Here is a 14,712-nt window from a genome sequence, read left to right as displayed (position 1 = left end):
GAAATGTATCGTCATTGTTGCTTGTCGGACGTATCGAACGTATCAATAGTATCGTTTCAAGACCCCGATAGTTACAAAAAAATGATTATTCAAAGCAGGCGCCGAAAAATCGAAGTGTCGAATAATTTAGTTAATTTAAGTATAATTCTTTAAATAGTTGTGTCGGGTCTCGGGAAATTCACAAGGAACATTGTTAATATTTTTTTAAATTTTTTTCGAAGCCGACATTTTAACTACGACGCCGTTGTGTTTCTTGTCGCAAGCGTAGTGTTGGAAAATCTTTTTTTAAATATTAGCGCTTTGTTTTTGGGTACAGCGTCGGTTCTGGCGTACGATCACTTTCAACTAAATTTTTTTTCATTTTTAGCGTTTCTTTTGACAAATCAAATTCACTTTGAGTAGCCAATTGGGCAAATTATTAACCGAACGAAAGTAAAAAAACAGGACAGCATGGACGACTCACGCCGCTCGATGGCGGCCAACGAGGAAAGTATTTCCATGTACTTATCCTTTGATGCCGACGACACGCTGTCCGGTGGCAGCAAATGGCAATCTGCTATGGTCAGCCACAACAGTCAGTATATGGAGGTGCACAGCTCCAAGATGGAAGCCAATTTGGACAAGACCGTGGAGGATAGGGAGGTGAAACGTGCCGTCCTCCAGGATCTGCAATCCGAGCCGAACTCGCCGCTGAAACCATTCGACCACAGCTTGTTGTACAAGCACAACGGGAGCTCCACTCCCTCAAAGAAAATGGTAGCAGCAGAGTCGCTGCCAATGCAAACCCCTCTTGAGGGGGAAAATGCCGAGAACAAGGAGAACACACTGCCCGATGAGCATGCAGCCGGCGATAGTACCTTGGAACTGACGGGCACCACCGTGAAGTTCAATACATTGAAAACCGAAGACTCTACCACGGATGAAGTCTCAATGCAGGAGGTTGCTAAGCCGAATATCCTCAATAACGTTTATCCTTTGAGCGAAAATGTGGTCCTCGAGAACATTACTGAAGGTGAGACTCAGTCCTATCCCTAGCATTTCTTTATTATATCGCTCCGTTTTTCAGTGTCCAATGAGGAATCGTCGATTCTCGCTTGTTCTCCAGCTGTAAAAGAGACTCCTCCAGTCGCTGATGTAGTCAATGAAGTCTCTGAGCTGCTCGCCAAAGCTCTAAAGATATCCAGCGATGTCATGATGCCGTCGACGTCGAAGTTAAACACTTTCGAAACCAACAAGAAGCGAGTATCGCTACTCCCTAAAGCTTCTGGGGCCTTGCCACGTCCCCGCCGCTCGAATTTGCCTACAGCCGCTGTCGAGACGCGCACCTACTCGTTCAAGCAACGCATGTCCGTGGTAGTGAAAACTACGCTGAATAGCCCCTCCCGCAAGATGGGCTCAGGCGGCGGGCTACCAGTGAGCCGCCGCAGCGTTTTGCCCATATCCAAGAACAAAACTGGCATATCGCGCAAGTCCATCTCCACCACTGGGATCAGTTCGCCCAAAAAAGTCATACCAGTCGCTTCAAAGCCCCCAACTAAGATCGCATCCGATGCAGTCTTCAACTGCAATACTTGCGGGGTCATTTTCCGTGTAAAGAGCCTGCACGATATGCATGTTCGCATGCACGACATGGTGGAGAATGGACCCAAGCCCCTCAAGAGACTGAACGCCAATCATCCGATTGGTGCAAGTGCCACTGCGAGCAAGAATCGCTGCAAGTTTTGCGACAAGAACTTCGCCCTGGAGCGTGCCCTGCACATTCATCTGATGCAGAACTGTGACAAGATACCGCCGGCCGAAAAGCGCAAGCTTGAGTTCACAGAACTAAATCATGTGAAGAAGGCGCAGCTACCCAAAATAGCTAGTGGCGCTGGCGGTGGAGGTGGCGCTGGTCCATCAGTTTTGAGTGCACACAAGTCACAGCCTCTACAAATTACAACACCAATTGGGAGGGGTAAGTTGAACTAATCCAAGGGCAGAATACGTATCGATTCTAACACCGATTTATCTACACTTTTAGCTAGCTCTTATGGAGCCCAGAACATGGGACCGCCGTCCGTAAAGAAGGTGCCAAAGAACGTTGCCCACGCTGGTGTTTATCGCACACCCACAAAGACTGTGCCATGCAACATCTGCAAGCAGTCGTTCAAGAGTATATTGGAGTACACCAACCACTGCATGACGATGCACTCGAAGAGTCAGACCCTAAAGGTCGCCGCTAAGCATGAAGCACCGAGTGCTGAGGTTTAAATCAAACATTTTGTCTTTACTCTACCCTAGCTAGACCTAAGTTCCAGTGTACTTTAATCTCCAACAACCGACAACCAAAATACACTCTAACATAATCACTTGGACTTCTTTTCGGGCGGGGGCTTCATATCCACACCCTCAGTTTTTATGTCTAGCGGTCCTGTGGCATTGTTCATTTCGGTTGCATTGATACCACCGGGTGTCATCTCATCGCCCGCTGCCGAGGGCTGCTGTTGGAGATTCTGCAGCATAGGAGGGATGGGCGGTGGAAATTTGCGCAACAATTCGGCCAGCAACATGTCCACACGTTGCTTCTGGAATAACGTGCCACTATTCTCATCCTTCACAGCGCTGGCATCTTTTTTATCCGACTTGGACTTATCGGACACTGCAGAAAAATGATGCATCAAACAGGCAACATGTTAACCAAGTATTGTTACTTACAAACTTTGTTGGAAGAAAAGTCCCAAGTGTATCCTTTGTTGGGGTGATACCGGGCATAGCTGCTGGCCTCCTCGAAGGCGGCCTGAAGATTGACGACTGTGTTGAGCTGAAAGTAAATACCTTAGCCTTGGGTTTCTCTCAAGGGGCGGTGGGGTACTTACTATGCGTGCATTGATGACGTTTGCCAAATCGGGCGCCTTGTACACAGTGCCTCCAATTATGTAGTAGTCGGCAATGGGTGTCGCCTCCGAAGGATTGTGACGATGCTGTTTGCGTATCACATAGAGAATAGGCTCGGCCACATGCAGCAAGATGTACTCCAGTCCAATCATGTTGCTGCAAATAAAGTCATGGTTAGTGGGGAAACCATTGATGAAGAGTAGAGACCTACTGCAAATGCTCGGGCCCCAGCCGCTGCATCCGTATCGTCTCGTTGTTGCACAAGTGATCATAGAAGGGATTGGACTTGCGGCAGAAGTAGTCCATAACAGTCTGGGGGCTCAGGGTGGCCATCATCTGGGTGTCATGCCAGGATAGACGCAGATGGTTCTCGGGCGCATTGGCATTCGCTTGTGCCATTTGTCGGTTTGCCATGGCTGCAACCTGCACGTGCTACTGCTACGGTCTTGCCTTTGGTTGGGTTTTGCGAGGCGACAGAGATAGTGGGTCAAGAGCGCGCGCGCTTCTTTCCTATTTCTCGGTTTGTTTACAACCTATTTATAGCAGAACGCTGCTGTTTTTTAACGTAACAATGCGCTGATGCCTGTTTTGATTTATTTGTTGTGTAATAAATAATTTAGTCCCGCTGTCGCGTACAGTAAATTTTGTGTCCGCTGTTCCGCTCCCAAAAAAACCGCGATAATATTGTAAGTGAACCATCAAACTGGGGTATCTAATGTGTTCTGCGATCTGCACGCTGCATGCCCATCCGTATGCACTTTTCACACAACCATCAAACACAAGGCGCTGTTTTTGTTTCGATTCGATTTTGTTTATAATATTAAGCATAGGGCTCTAGTGGTGGAAAAAAGTTGCGTCGCCTTCGGATGCAAGTGCGTCTATTCGATATTCGATTGCTTTTGCGCTTAACAGCACATTTCTTCACTTTTCTGCCCATCAGCGGAACTATCACCACTAATAACAACAAAAACTAGCAGATCTAAAATCAAATTTTGGCGCTAAAAAGTTCTGATTGTGCGAAAAAGTACATAAAATCCGTAATTAAAATACTTTAAGCTGATTGCATTATTATAATACGACACTGTTGGAGAAGAACTTCGATGGTTTTCATGGTTTAAAGAAGAACTCCCACAAGCTCTAGCAAGAAATGTCTGAAAATAATAAATAAATATGGGATCAATTCGATTTCGTCCATTTTGTCGTAGGCTTGCATAATTCTGTTGATTTACTTTCCTGCGTCTGCCAATGTGAACAGCTTTATTGCGTCTATTCCGATATCGATAGAAAATAAGCCCAGTATAAAAAGGCTTAAAAGTCAACAAGCTTTAGTGAACAAGAAGAAGCATCGGGCAGCGGGTACATATACAAATAAGTTTAAAAATAAAAACATTCCGTTTTAAATCAAACTGATATTTAATTTTCCGGGCGCGCACATTACTATACGCGCCAAAATTTGGTCAAACAGCTGTTTCACCGAGCGAAACACAAAGGCACCCGAGACGTTGTTGTTGGCTACAAATATACAAGCAAACCAACAACAGAACAGAACAGCACAGCACTCATATCTAATATTTTTCCGCTCTCACGCTCTATAAACGGTCAGCGGAACTTGGCCCATTTCATCCTCAATATTGGGAATCATATCAGTTTGTTCTGTTCACTTCGTCGTGGCGCACGGGAGGAATCAAAGGCACAGCAGCGACGAGCTCTCGCAATGGTAACAATCATAAAATCAATAACAATTGTTAAACAAAGTGTGTGTACTGGTGCGTGCCCCGGTTGGAGGGCAGGCACTTCCACTTCATTTGTACATAGGCGACTCTTGGCGCCACAGCCACAACCCACAGCCTTGATCATCTGCACACAATCCATATTATTAGTTGATTCCATATATTTGTGTACATATGTATGTATGTTTTTGTAGGCGGCCAGTCAATGCCGCAGCGCGCACATATGTCGTGTACATGTATGAGAACGTTCTTTTTTTTACGCCTCACCTTGATTTTCGACAATATTGTATAGATACATATGTATGTATAGATCGTGTGCGTGTGCTGTTTCAGTGGCAATACGTTTTGTATTCTTCAATGCTGATCATTCCTAATTCCTACTCCTAGTCCTGCTCCAATCACACTGCCAACATTTTATCCCCGAGTGCCTGCAGTGGACAGGCCGGGCTAAACTGCTGGCAGGGTGGGCATTTTTCATGTTTCTTTTTCTGATGCTGTCCTAACCAATACCATATACTAGTATATGTATGTACATATATGTATTTCCTGTGTAAATTATCCACAAATATGTATGTTCAGTGTGCTAAAAGTTGGCCAGCGGAAAGAAACAATTCTATTCTATTCTCTTCTAGATTTGTCATACCTTAAGAGGGCACAACGACAGTAGGTCCGGCCCAGCCCAGTCTCATTGTCAGTTTCAGCGATATGCGCTACATAAAACCGGAGCCGTATTATGAAGTAAACGATCAGCAACACCGAATCTTCAATTACAGCACCCGCTCTCCGGCAGCCAAGTGTATCTGGATATACTAAAGCTATTGTACTTGCAGGGGCTTCCACCGTTCAACGTTACCGGCAGCCCGTTCAATGTGGTGCCAATACACAACTATCCGGAGCTGATGAAGGACACCTGCGCTCTGATCAATACCGAATGGCCCAGATCAGAGACGGCGCGAATGAGGTCCCTGGAGGCTTCCTGCGACACATTGCCAGTTAGTTTGGTCCTCACCACAGAGGGCATGTGCCGGGTTATAGCTCACCTCAAGCTCAGCCCCATTACTGCCAAAAAGAAGGCCTGCTTTGTGGAATCTGTTGTCGTGGACAAGAGCTATCGGGGCCAGGGATTCGGCAAACTGATTATGAAGTTTGCCGAGGACTATTGTCGCGTTGTGCTCGACCTGAAGACAATCTATCTATCAACCATCGATCAGGATGGCTTCTACGAGCGCATCGGCTATGAATATTGTGCGCCCGTCTCCATGTATGGGCCGCGTCACTGCGAGTTGCCCAGCTTACAAAATGCCAAAAAGAAATACATGAAGAAGGTCTTATAGACATCAACGCCAGTAGAAGTAGTGAGAATGGCCAAGTTGAGCAGTGCCGGGCAGGATCAGCAGCAGCAGCAGCCCTTGGCCGTTAACTAGTCAACTAACTTGGTAAAAGGTTCACCTGCCAGCAGCTGTCCGCAGCCGTAGTCTGATCGCATTTTGCCAATTTAGGGGAATGTGCCACAATGCCGCACACGCGCATTGGTAGGTTGCAGCATAAGCTTTTGATTCCATTACACCGATAAGCAATATTCATTCATGATACGCTTGTGTTGATTTTTAAATAATACTTTCCGCGTGTATTTTGTAAACTTTTTGGTTTTTTTTAAATTTGTATGACAAAAGTCGAGCCGGATGTTTTTTTTTTTTAATTTTCTTTTTGTATTTGTACGGAGTGTAAGGCGTGGTACTAAAAATGTTATCCTAATCCTAAACTATGAATATGTATGAGAAAATAAGTTCTGTTTAATCATGATGATGTGTTACTAGTTTTGCTCAAGCGTGTGCATAATTGCTTTCTAGACGAATATCTACCTGCCTATAATGATAATAAGGATAGCTCCCAAGTATCTTCCAAATGAAACATAGCATAGAAACATATCGAGCCCTAGCATTAAGCACCCAACGAAGGCAATAACTTATAATAAAGATATGTATGTACGTAGCAATTGTAAATGTCTAAAATTCCTCAAGTTTGTTCCTGGTCGGAAGTCTCAGTCATACGGCGGAAGCATCTGCCTGCAAAATGAATTATGTATGCACATCAGAGCCAGAGCAGAGCATCATCTGATCTGACAAGTTCAAGTTCACGGTTGCGACATCTATTAATTGATGTCTGTGCTGCGCTGGTGTGGTGTTATTTTTGTGCAGCTATATTTGACGGGGGCTCGCTACTAGCATGTCGGTCGGCTGCCCAGCGAGCGTCATTCTGAATTCTTACACAAAAATAGACACCAGCATGATGTAAGGGGCGAAGAGAGATCTCGGCTGCCAGAAAACTGTTGCTCTCTCTCTATCTGTGTGCAGCGTGCGCCAATTTGTTTTTGGCATTTCTCTGAAAGCGGAAGCTGTTTTGGCCTGAGGTTCTACGGGGTTTTTTTTATGGTTACACATTTTTAAAATACCTGCCTGGCGTTTAGTGCGACAGGTGCTAATGTTTTGAAATTCTAAGCGTCGGTTGCCAACTGATGTGATATTGCACGTAATTTCAATTAAATTATTCAGCTCTTCTCTAAAATGGAAAGTTTTATTGTGCGCTCGCTCACATTACATATAAGTATGTACGTATATAGATGGTTACTTTGACTAAAGCAGCCTTGAATGTGAATATTCTAGACGTCCCAAATGATTTCGCATTTATATGCACAACAGTCGGTTTGGTTTTTGATAATTTATGAGTCTGGATTTATCAATTAAGATGGAATTGCTTAAGGCTCTTTTGGCTTTTTGCCAATGCCGCAAACCTTGCCATAATGCTCCGGCTGGTCCAGGCTATCAACAATGAACTTTCCCAGATCGTATTTGGAAACCAGACGTCCTGGTGCCTCATCATAAGTCACGATATACCCACTGGCGGGTTCATCGGCAATGTGCGGTGGCAGAATGGCAATCCATTCCAGTTCCGATGCCTTTGTCAAGTCCAGCATGCGCTTATGTTCCTCGTTCAGACGATGAAATACAGCGGGCACCTCTTCAAGGGAACGCCACAAGAACGAAGACATGACAATCGAGAACTTGGTGAGCTTTGCTTCCTTCATGGCCTTGATGAGGTTCTCAGTGCCACGTGATAGTTCGGTGGTGGCCTCCAGCTTGTTCCGGGTGCCCAGAATAACACAGACGCCATCCACGCCCGCAATCAAGCGTTTTACATCCTCGTAATTGGTGGCATCGCCCTTCACCAGTTGAACCTTGGATTTGAAACGCTCGGGCACAGTGGCCTCTGTACGATAAAGTAGACGCACCGTCAGACCTGAAAGAATGGGTTCGTTTAGGGTCGAAGTTCGGATGAATTAGAATACCTACCCTTCTCTATGGCGTGGTCTACGGCACACTCTCCGGTCATGCCGGTGCCTCCAATAACTGCAATGCGTTGCATAATGCTTCTCAATGGCACTTTGTGCGTTTTTCCAACTCCACACTTGTTGCAAAAGTGCAATCTCACTTGAATGGCTGCGCAAATGCTAGTTATTCAGCAAGAATCCAAATCAGAAATAATTCCAGTAGTTTCGTTCACACCCACCTGGAGGGGGCCGGCGTCAGCTGATTATGGCTTTGCACACACACACACAAGCAAACAAGGGACTATACAAATGTAGGTAAAGTATGTGTGTTTTTCGTACATTTAGCAGCCAAATTGAGACTGAAATCACAGAGATATGCCTTATCATGCAAAACATATTTATTTACAAACGTTTTATATGCAATTGTCATGGTTATTTGTATTTAAAATTAAAAACTATTTCCATCCGTACTTAATTGTCTCAGTCTGGCAGCATTACATTTCGTCCAGTGTTGTAAGGTGTAGCGGCTACAATTGAATTTTTAACCGCCATCATGCTTGTGACTCATCGGAATATGGATTGTCGGCCGGATTTTTAGTACGTCTCAGCGTTAGTCCAAGCTTCAATTCGCTCATGAAATCCATTGCTGGTGGCGCTGCTTTTCGTTCAGGTCGTGGCTTAATGCCACTTATTGTAGCTGCCTTTTTATCAACTTTCTGCAAGTGTAAGTGGGGTTGTGAGAAATTAAGTCGTCCCTTTGCAATCATTATATTACCTTTAGTGCTACTCCGTTCCGTATACTCTCCAGGAACGCATCACGATCTCCTCCCGCAGATGCACTGGACGCAGCCTTAGGATGGTCTGACTTTTGGATTGCTTTTGGTGCTGCCGCACTGGAAACTGGCATTGGCGGCGGTGGAGGCGCACCAAATGCTGCTGTTGGCATTGGAGGCGGTGGCGGTGGCCCCCCAGATGCAACTAAAACCGGCATTGGGGGCGGCGGCGGAGGCACGCCAGATGCAGCTGCTGCTGGAGTTTTTGGACTCGGCTTTTGCTGCGGTGGCGGAGGAGGCACATATGCGGCTGCTGGTGCTTTAATCGATGATGCTGGTTTGGCTAAAGGTGCAGGCGGTGGTGGCCTAGAAGCTGTTGCATATTGCACGGACATCATCGAGCAGGTGTTGGGCAAAATCGTTGGCTTCGGAGGCGCTGGTGGCGGCACACGCATCGTGCCCGCCTTTCTTTGTGGTGAAATCGTGGCGTACGTCTCAGGCGTAGATTTTGGAGGAGCAGGGGGCCGCACTTGACGCACATCAATGGCCGCCGGATACGCGTACGTATTGTTAGCCGTAACAGCCGATGGCGGCGGAGGCACTTTCGGCTTGTTTACTTGATGTGGCTGAGGCTGAACCTGGACGGGAATAACTGACCCAACCTCCTGCTGTCTGAATGGCGTCTGAGCTGCTGGCCTCGCCACCGAAGGCATATCCATGTCCGAGATGTCCACAAAGCGGGACGTGAGCGCGGCGTAGTTGGCGAAGCTCGGCGTGGGTCCCGGCTTCAGAATCAATGCTGTTGGCGGAGGTGATGGCGGCGGAGTAATCTGGTTGTTTGTTGAAATTGTGGCATAGAGAAGCGGCCGTGGCTGTTGCTGCACTTTCGGGGTGGCCTGCATATCCTGCTTTTTGGGCTGCGTAAGTAGAATATTGACCATTGAGTGTGCCACTTTTTCTATTCAGCTCGATCCACTTACCATCCAGGTGAAGTTCGAATGGACAATCTTCTTGACGACATCCTGGCGCCGCATATGCGCTATGTCCGCCTCCGTAATGCCACGCTCCATCATGTACTTCCTCAGGACGTTGTCGTTGGCATCGGCGCTCAGGTCGAAGGCGTTTCTCGTGCGATCCCGAGTCACGTCGCCGGACACATGCTGAAAGTTGACGGGGCCACTGATCTCGTACTTGGAGCCCTTGCTGCTGACCAGGACGCTTGTGGCGAAGCTGGGCCCCGCAATGGCAGTGGCTGGCGGGGCGCCAGCGTACCTGTCCAAGCTGTTCGATGAGGAAGAGCTCTTCATGCTGTACAGACTGCCGTTGTCGGCGTAGGGCGTGGCTCTGGCGGCTGCGGGCGGTGGGCGTACGGCAGGTGGCGGCTGGTCAAACACGTTGCTACTCACTTGCATGGACGGCGGCTGGAAGACAGAGAACAGCAGCATTCAAGTCAAATGTGTCTGGCATGGCGAGATGATTGCGGAGTGCACTATTTTGCTGCTGTTTGGCCATTACCACCCAATAACCGGGCCCTTTATGGCTCCTAATTATGTCATAGACATAGGCCCGTCTCTGAATGGCCGGCAGACGGTCAAGGTCGTCGGGCAGATTGGCCTTCCGTAGGTAAAGCTGCAGCATTTCGTCAGTGCCACGACCCCGCACATCGAACGTCTTGCGGAAGTCGAGGGCCTTGCCCTCCACATGCCTAAACTCCACGGGCTCGGAGATGTACGCGTACGAGTAACCTTCCATGCTGGGCCCAACACTAAAAGAATCGGATACGGATACGAGTTGGATACTGCGTTAATACGGTTCCACTAAGACGGCCCCGAGTGGCCACTCCACCCACTGACAGTACACTCGGAATAGGAGCACTCCCGTTTCCCTGCCCTGCCCAGCACTGGGGTGCGCTGTGGGCATTATCTTGTAGCCAATTTGCAGATAAGAAGTTTATCAATTTTGGAGGATTCGGATTGGTGTTTGGTCACGTGACTCATCGCTGCCCCATCAGTCACCAGGGAAATTCACAGAGCCCCCTCCGCAGTAGCGACTGGGAGAGGCGTAGCAGCATGCAGCCCAAGTCGAAGACACCGCGTAATTACCGTTGACTCGTACACCGAAAAAGCTTGTCCAATATTTCTCCAGAGCTCGTAAAGATCGCAGACGGAAGGAGGAAGCCGCAGCCGTAGCAAGTTTGAACTGGAGAAGGCAGTTGGTCGGACTGATTAACGGCAGTGGTATGTCATGTTAGGGCCTTGCGTTTACTCATTTTGCAAAGCGCCTTATCTATCGGCTGGCAGAGTCACTGATAGCTGCGGGCCAGGTAATCACCTGGAGCAGCGCGACATTGCTACCGACAGCGACAGGCTAGAGCCAAAAGAAAATATAAACAATGAGCGTGAGGAGCTTTGTTTTGGTGTTGGTACGTTCGATTCGATCCACTCCACCTGTCATTTTGCTTACTCGTACCTACGGCCATTGATAGTTAGTGACTAATGTCTGCAGAAAGCGGAAACTGCTCCGAGAATATAGGGATTTACTGATCTCTACTCGAAGAAACTCCCCCCGGGGATCCTCAACATAATGTACTATGTGGACTATTATTAGACAAATTAAAGCATAAGGATTAGCATGAACAGCAGAGTCGTTGTGTACTTTATACTGGGACTGAAACTAATGGCAATTGCTGTCTGGCTTTAAATTGACTTTAAAACATGTCCCCTTCCTTGAAACTAACTTGTATGGATGGATGAATAGCAACCATTTTATATACGTTTTTAATTAAATAAATTCCTGCACACACATGCAAATCAAAGTTTATCGAAGTTGATATCGAGCTTGGTTCGTTTCTATCGTTCAAGAACATACATATATCCTCATTCGTTGTATTTATTGTCAAATTTTTCATTTAGCTGCCGGGCCGGGCCAGGTACGGCTAGCTAGGGTAGAAAATCATTTTCTAACTTGTCGGCAGAGTCGTCTAAAAACTTTCAATTCCAATTCTGATTAAAAAAAAAGTGAATTAAAAAAAATATTTATTGGTCCGAACATTTTGAAACTTCTGCCAGTCATGGGTGACGAGAATTTTAGGAGCCTTGAGCTCAACGAGGTGTCCGGTGAGTATACCCTGGCGGAGATCGAAGTTGGCGACGAGTCGCAGCTGAGTTTCAGCCACCTGCCGGGTGCCACATTGCTGGCATCCAGCGAGGGAAGCAGCCATGTGCAGCGAATTGTCGGCCAGGAGGAACTGGTCCAGTTCTTTGCCAGGGCACCGCCACCCATCATGCAGATGTCAACTGAAGTGGTGTTGCAGCGCACTCTGGAGCATCCAGCGCTCAAGCAGATACTCCAGGAAGCCGACGGCCAGCCAGATTTTGATCCGGCAGCAGAGCAAATGAAAATTCGCGAATTCCTGGCGGGCGTCACCAACAACAAGATGACCACAGAGGAATCTGTCTTTCAAGGTAGAAAACTGTAGCCGGCCCCTATTCCTCTCATCATTCATATCGAATAATTCCGTTTTCGTGGCCTTTTTCTGCAGCCCAACGCATGAGCGCGTCTTCGACTGGGACACGCATCTACAAGTGCCGTCATTGCGGTGGAAAGTTCGATGCTATGTACTTTTCAAGCCACATTTGTTTGCCCGAGGAAGCTGCAAAGCCAGCCTGTGAGGCAGCTGTTCAGCAGGATAAGCCACGAACAGTGAAGGCGTCGACGGGTGCTGTCCCAGCGCCGCGTTATATTCGAGGCAGCGAGCGCGTCATCTTGGAAAATCAAATTCGCCTTCGGCGCTACATGAAGGACGAGCTGAAGTACGATGTCACCACGGGCATGGACAATTCGCTGGGCAGGAAGACAGGCAAGCAGCCCAACGAGTGCCCTATATGCGATCGGCAGTTTGTGCATCCCTCTGGCCTGGTGCGCCACATGGAGAAGCATGCCCTGAACCTGATCGCCCCACAGACGAATGCGCCATCAAGCCCGGCTCCGCCTGCCGCCGGCCTGGCTGTGGTGATAAAGTGCAACGAATGTGGCCGCATCTTCTATGATTGTAAGCTGGCCATGCGCCATATCCGTGTGCATTATCCCGAAAAACCGAATTTTGGCGGACCCCTCACGGACGGGAACGAATCAGAAAAGAAAGAGTTCGTTAAGCGTATGCAGAAGGGGGAGTTTCTCTTCCTATGTGTGCACTCAAAGAAACGGAGCTTCCACCAGAAGCAGTCGAAGCGAGCGTTGGAGGCCGGGCTATTCTGTACCGTCATCCTGGGTAGCGTGCTGCAGTGCGAGTTCTGCGAGTTCGTGTTTGCGGATATTGAAATGCTGCTCGTCCACTCGGCCGCTCACGTGGTGGAGAGGCGCTTCGAGTGCACCGCCTGCGGCATTACGATGAACATGGCCAAGGAGGCCAGTGTCCATTTCCAGACGGAGTGCATCTTCATGCGCGAAGAACTCAAGCGGCTGGATGTCTCTCTGTTTCGATATTTTGTGTGCAATGTGTGCGAGCAAAAGTTTTCCACCGCCGACCTGCTGCAGGAGCACCGGTAGATGGGCGATCCACATCCCTAGCCCCAATCACACTCATATCACACTCTCTCCCCAGATACATCTACTACCACTACTTTCCACGCCTCAACGCGGACGGGAGTGCCCTGCTGCTGCCCTGCGAGTATTGCGATGTCAACTTCACGCAAGCCCACGAGGTGGAGGCGCACAACCAGGAGAAGCATCTGAACAAGAAGAGGCGCGAAAAGGAGACGCGCACCAACGGCCCTGGCCTCGGAAACGGCCGCCTTCGCCAGTACCTGTGCGACGTCTGTGGAAAGTCGTACACCCAGTCCAGTCATCTGTGGCAGCACTTGCGCTTCCACCAGGGTAAGTGTCAGCTGTGATTAATCACTGGCCGATCACCAGCTCTCCCATGGGCCTGACAGGTGTCAAGCCCTTTGCCTGCCAAGAGGCCAATTGCGATAGGAAGTTCACAATCCGTCCGGACCTCAATGATCACATCCGCAAGTGCCACACTGGAGAGCGACCGTATCATTGTCTGGTGTGTGGCAAGCGCTTCCTCACCGGCTCTGTCTTCTATCAGCACCGTCTGATACATCGCGGGGAGCGGCGCTACGAGTGCGACGAGTGCGGCAAGCGGTTCTACCGAGCCGATGCCCTGAAGAACCACCAGAGGATCCACACTGGCGAGAAGCCATATAGCTGCCTCTTCTGCACCAAGACCTTCCGCCAGCGCGGAGACCGGGACAAGCATATACGTGCACGACACTCCCATCTGGACGCTAATTCGCGTCTTATGATGCAGATGCAGAAGTTCCAGCTGGAGTCGGCGGAAGCTTTAAAGGCCAGACTCCGGCATGAGCAAACGGGCGACGGCGACAGCTACTCGGCTGAAGCTTCAGTATCTCATGTCGGTCATGACGAAGATGGTGCAATTAAATTAGCTACGGAAGATCAAGAGGGAAGATATTATGAGGCAATGAACGGATTCCACACAAACAACTTTGGGATGCAGCAGTGTGTGGAGGAGGCTGAGTCCACGCCTATGAACGAAGAGGAAAATCAAGAAATAATTGTGTACGAGAACCCAGAGCTAGAGCCAGCAATGTCTTATGAACCGAATGCAGAACCACAGCAAATGGAACAGGAGATTCCAGTGAAGCCCGAAAGACCAAAGCGTAAGATTGTGGTGGTAAAGAATAATCCATCTCTACCACTCTACCCAAATTCATACATGTAAAACTATGTAAATATGAACAATTGAAATAAACCGCCAAATCAAGGTAAGCAAACTGCCATCAATAATGGCTTATCGCACAAAAGTATCGATGTCTTTTTGAAGCTAACCTGTGCATCGATGAAAAATGTATATAACGACCTGAATCAAAAAAAAAAAAAGTATAATTTTTCTCCGAATTCGGAAAAATATTCCGTTGCATATGTATCCCACAAAATATAAATGTTTTCGGCCGTCCAAAAGAAACATCGCCTACAAATA

General features: G+C 48.1%; 6 protein-coding genes across 10 annotated transcripts; 3 read left to right on the top strand and 3 right to left on the bottom strand.

Annotated features, from left to right (window-relative positions):
- Window positions 1-151: 151 nt before the first annotated feature.
- LOC111066613 lies at window positions 152-2,348 on the top strand. Of its 2 annotated transcripts, XM_022355352.2 has the most exons (4): window positions 152-310; window positions 368-1,012; window positions 1,067-1,954; window positions 2,021-2,348. In XM_022355352.2, the coding sequence occupies exons 2-4, from the start codon at window positions 451-453 to the stop codon at window positions 2,248-2,250; spliced, it is 1,680 nt and encodes a 559-aa protein (XP_022211044.2). In that variant the 5' UTR covers window positions 152-310; window positions 368-450; the 3' UTR covers window positions 2,251-2,348. The 2 variants fall into 2 exon arrangements, with proteins under 2 accessions (XP_022211044.2, XP_022211043.2); XM_022355351.2 differs by having other exon boundaries at window positions 152-1,012.
- LOC111066617 (mediator of RNA polymerase II transcription subunit 6) lies at window positions 2,256-3,731 on the bottom strand. Its single transcript, XM_022355355.2, has 4 exons — window positions 3,086-3,731; window positions 2,856-3,030; window positions 2,695-2,800; window positions 2,256-2,638 (listed from the first exon to the last, which is right to left on the bottom strand). Exons 1-4 carry the CDS (start codon window positions 3,286-3,288, stop codon window positions 2,346-2,348), a joined length of 777 nt encoding a protein of 258 aa, XP_022211047.1. The 5' UTR covers window positions 3,289-3,731; the 3' UTR covers window positions 2,256-2,345.
- A 473-nt stretch (window positions 3,732-4,204) lies between these two features.
- On the top strand, window positions 4,205-6,024 carry LOC111066620 (N-alpha-acetyltransferase 80). 2 transcript variants are annotated; one of them, XM_022355359.2, is made up of 3 exons: window positions 4,205-4,591; window positions 5,237-5,342; window positions 5,435-6,024. In XM_022355359.2, exons 2-3 carry the CDS (start codon window positions 5,310-5,312, stop codon window positions 5,936-5,938), a joined length of 537 nt encoding a protein of 178 aa, XP_022211051.1. In that variant the 5' UTR covers window positions 4,205-4,591; window positions 5,237-5,309; the 3' UTR covers window positions 5,939-6,024. The 2 variants fall into 2 exon arrangements, with proteins under 2 accessions (XP_022211051.1, XP_022211052.1); XM_022355360.2 differs by lacking the exon at window positions 5,237-5,342 and having other exon boundaries at window positions 4,208-4,591.
- Window positions 6,025-7,159: 1,135 nt separating this feature from the next.
- On the bottom strand, window positions 7,160-8,165 carry LOC111066619 (flavin reductase (NADPH)). The gene is made up of 2 exons (XM_022355357.2): window positions 7,955-8,165; window positions 7,160-7,901 (listed from the first exon to the last, which is right to left on the bottom strand). The coding sequence occupies exons 1-2, from the start codon at window positions 8,025-8,027 to the stop codon at window positions 7,360-7,362; spliced, it is 615 nt and encodes a 204-aa protein (XP_022211049.2). The 5' UTR covers window positions 8,028-8,165; the 3' UTR covers window positions 7,160-7,359.
- On the bottom strand, window positions 8,020-10,939 carry LOC111066612 (formin-like protein 14). Of its 3 annotated transcripts, XM_022355348.2 has the most exons (6): window positions 10,808-10,939; window positions 10,221-10,470; window positions 9,686-10,126; window positions 8,708-9,622; window positions 8,172-8,648; window positions 8,020-8,112 (listed from the first exon to the last, which is right to left on the bottom strand). In XM_022355348.2, the coding sequence occupies exons 2-5, from the start codon at window positions 10,455-10,457 to the stop codon at window positions 8,484-8,486; spliced, it is 1,758 nt and encodes a 585-aa protein (XP_022211040.2). In that variant the 5' UTR covers window positions 10,458-10,470; window positions 10,808-10,939; the 3' UTR covers window positions 8,020-8,112; window positions 8,172-8,483. The 3 variants fall into 3 exon arrangements, with proteins under 3 accessions (XP_022211040.2, XP_022211041.2, XP_022211042.2); XM_022355349.2 differs by lacking the exon at window positions 10,221-10,470; XM_022355350.2 differs by lacking the exon at window positions 10,221-10,470 and having other exon boundaries at window positions 10,821-10,936.
- A 673-nt stretch (window positions 10,940-11,612) lies between these two features.
- LOC111066611 (testis-specific zinc finger protein topi) lies at window positions 11,613-14,690 on the top strand. The gene is made up of 4 exons (XM_022355347.2): window positions 11,613-12,169; window positions 12,247-13,249; window positions 13,309-13,580; window positions 13,640-14,690. The coding sequence occupies exons 1-4, from the start codon at window positions 11,776-11,778 to the stop codon at window positions 14,452-14,454; spliced, it is 2,484 nt and encodes an 827-aa protein (XP_022211039.2). The 5' UTR covers window positions 11,613-11,775; the 3' UTR covers window positions 14,455-14,690.
- The last annotated feature ends 22 nt before the right edge of the window (window positions 14,691-14,712 follow it).

The sequence above is a fragment of the Drosophila obscura genome, unplaced genomic scaffold (genome assembly GCF_018151105.1).
Source record: "Drosophila obscura isolate BZ-5 IFL unplaced genomic scaffold, ASM1815110v1 contig_150, whole genome shotgun sequence".
Taxonomy (NCBI): Eukaryota; Metazoa; Arthropoda; class Insecta; order Diptera; family Drosophilidae; genus Drosophila; species Drosophila obscura.
This window is presented reverse-complemented; position numbering and strand designations above follow the sequence as displayed.

What these genes read in the sequence shown, in the direction of transcription:
- LOC111066613 (XM_022355352.2), top strand. Translation starts at nt 451, where the DNA reads ATGGACGACTCACGCCGCTCGATGGCGGCCAACGAGGAAAGTATTTCC. An exon ending in CCTCGAGAACATTACTGAAG is followed by an intron (nt 1,013 to 1,066) that starts GTGAGACTCAGT and finishes TCCGTTTTTCAG; the next exon opens with TGTCCAATGAGGAATCGTCG. An exon ending in TACAACACCAATTGGGAGGG is followed by an intron (nt 1,955 to 2,020) that starts GTAAGTTGAACT and finishes CTACACTTTTAG; the next exon opens with CTAGCTCTTATGGAGCCCAG.
- LOC111066617 (XM_022355355.2), bottom strand. Translation starts at nt 3,288, where the DNA reads ATGGCAAACCGACAAATGGCACAAGCGAATGCCAATGCGCCCGAGAAC. An exon ending in CTGGGGCCCGAGCATTTGCA is followed by an intron (nt 3,031 to 3,085) that starts GTAGGTCTCTAC and finishes CTTTATTTGCAG; the next exon opens with CAACATGATTGGACTGGAGT. An exon ending in ACGTCATCAATGCACGCATA is followed by an intron (nt 2,801 to 2,855) that starts GTAAGTACCCCA and finishes ATTTACTTTCAG; the next exon opens with CTCAACACAGTCGTCAATCT.
- LOC111066620 (XM_022355359.2), top strand. Translation starts at nt 5,310, where the DNA reads ATGCGCTACATAAAACCGGAGCCGTATTATGAA. An exon ending in AACCGGAGCCGTATTATGAA is followed by an intron (nt 5,343 to 5,434) that starts GTAAACGATCAG and finishes TTGTACTTGCAG; the next exon opens with GGGCTTCCACCGTTCAACGT.
- LOC111066619 (XM_022355357.2), bottom strand. Translation starts at nt 8,027, where the DNA reads ATGCAACGCATTGCAGTTATTGGAGGCACCGGCATGACCGGAGAGTGT. An exon ending in AGACCACGCCATAGAGAAGG is followed by an intron (nt 7,902 to 7,954) that starts GTAGGTATTCTA and finishes CCATTCTTTCAG; the next exon opens with GTCTGACGGTGCGTCTACTT.
- LOC111066612 (XM_022355348.2), bottom strand. Translation starts at nt 10,457, where the DNA reads ATGGAAGGTTACTCGTACGCGTACATCTCCGAGCCCGTGGAGTTTAGG. An exon ending in AAGGGCCCGGTTATTGGGTG is followed by an intron (nt 10,127 to 10,220) that starts GTAATGGCCAAA and finishes TCTGTCTTCCAG; the next exon opens with CCGCCGTCCATGCAAGTGAG. An exon ending in ATTCGAACTTCACCTGGATG is followed by an intron (nt 9,623 to 9,685) that starts GTAAGTGGATCG and finishes CTACTTACGCAG; the next exon opens with CCCAAAAAGCAGGATATGCA.
- LOC111066611 (XM_022355347.2), top strand. Translation starts at nt 11,776, where the DNA reads ATGGGTGACGAGAATTTTAGGAGCCTTGAGCTCAACGAGGTGTCCGGT. An exon ending in AGAGGAATCTGTCTTTCAAG is followed by an intron (nt 12,170 to 12,246) that starts GTAGAAAACTGT and finishes CTTTTTCTGCAG; the next exon opens with CCCAACGCATGAGCGCGTCT. An exon ending in GACCTGCTGCAGGAGCACCG is followed by an intron (nt 13,250 to 13,308) that starts GTAGATGGGCGA and finishes CTCTCTCCCCAG; the next exon opens with ATACATCTACTACCACTACT.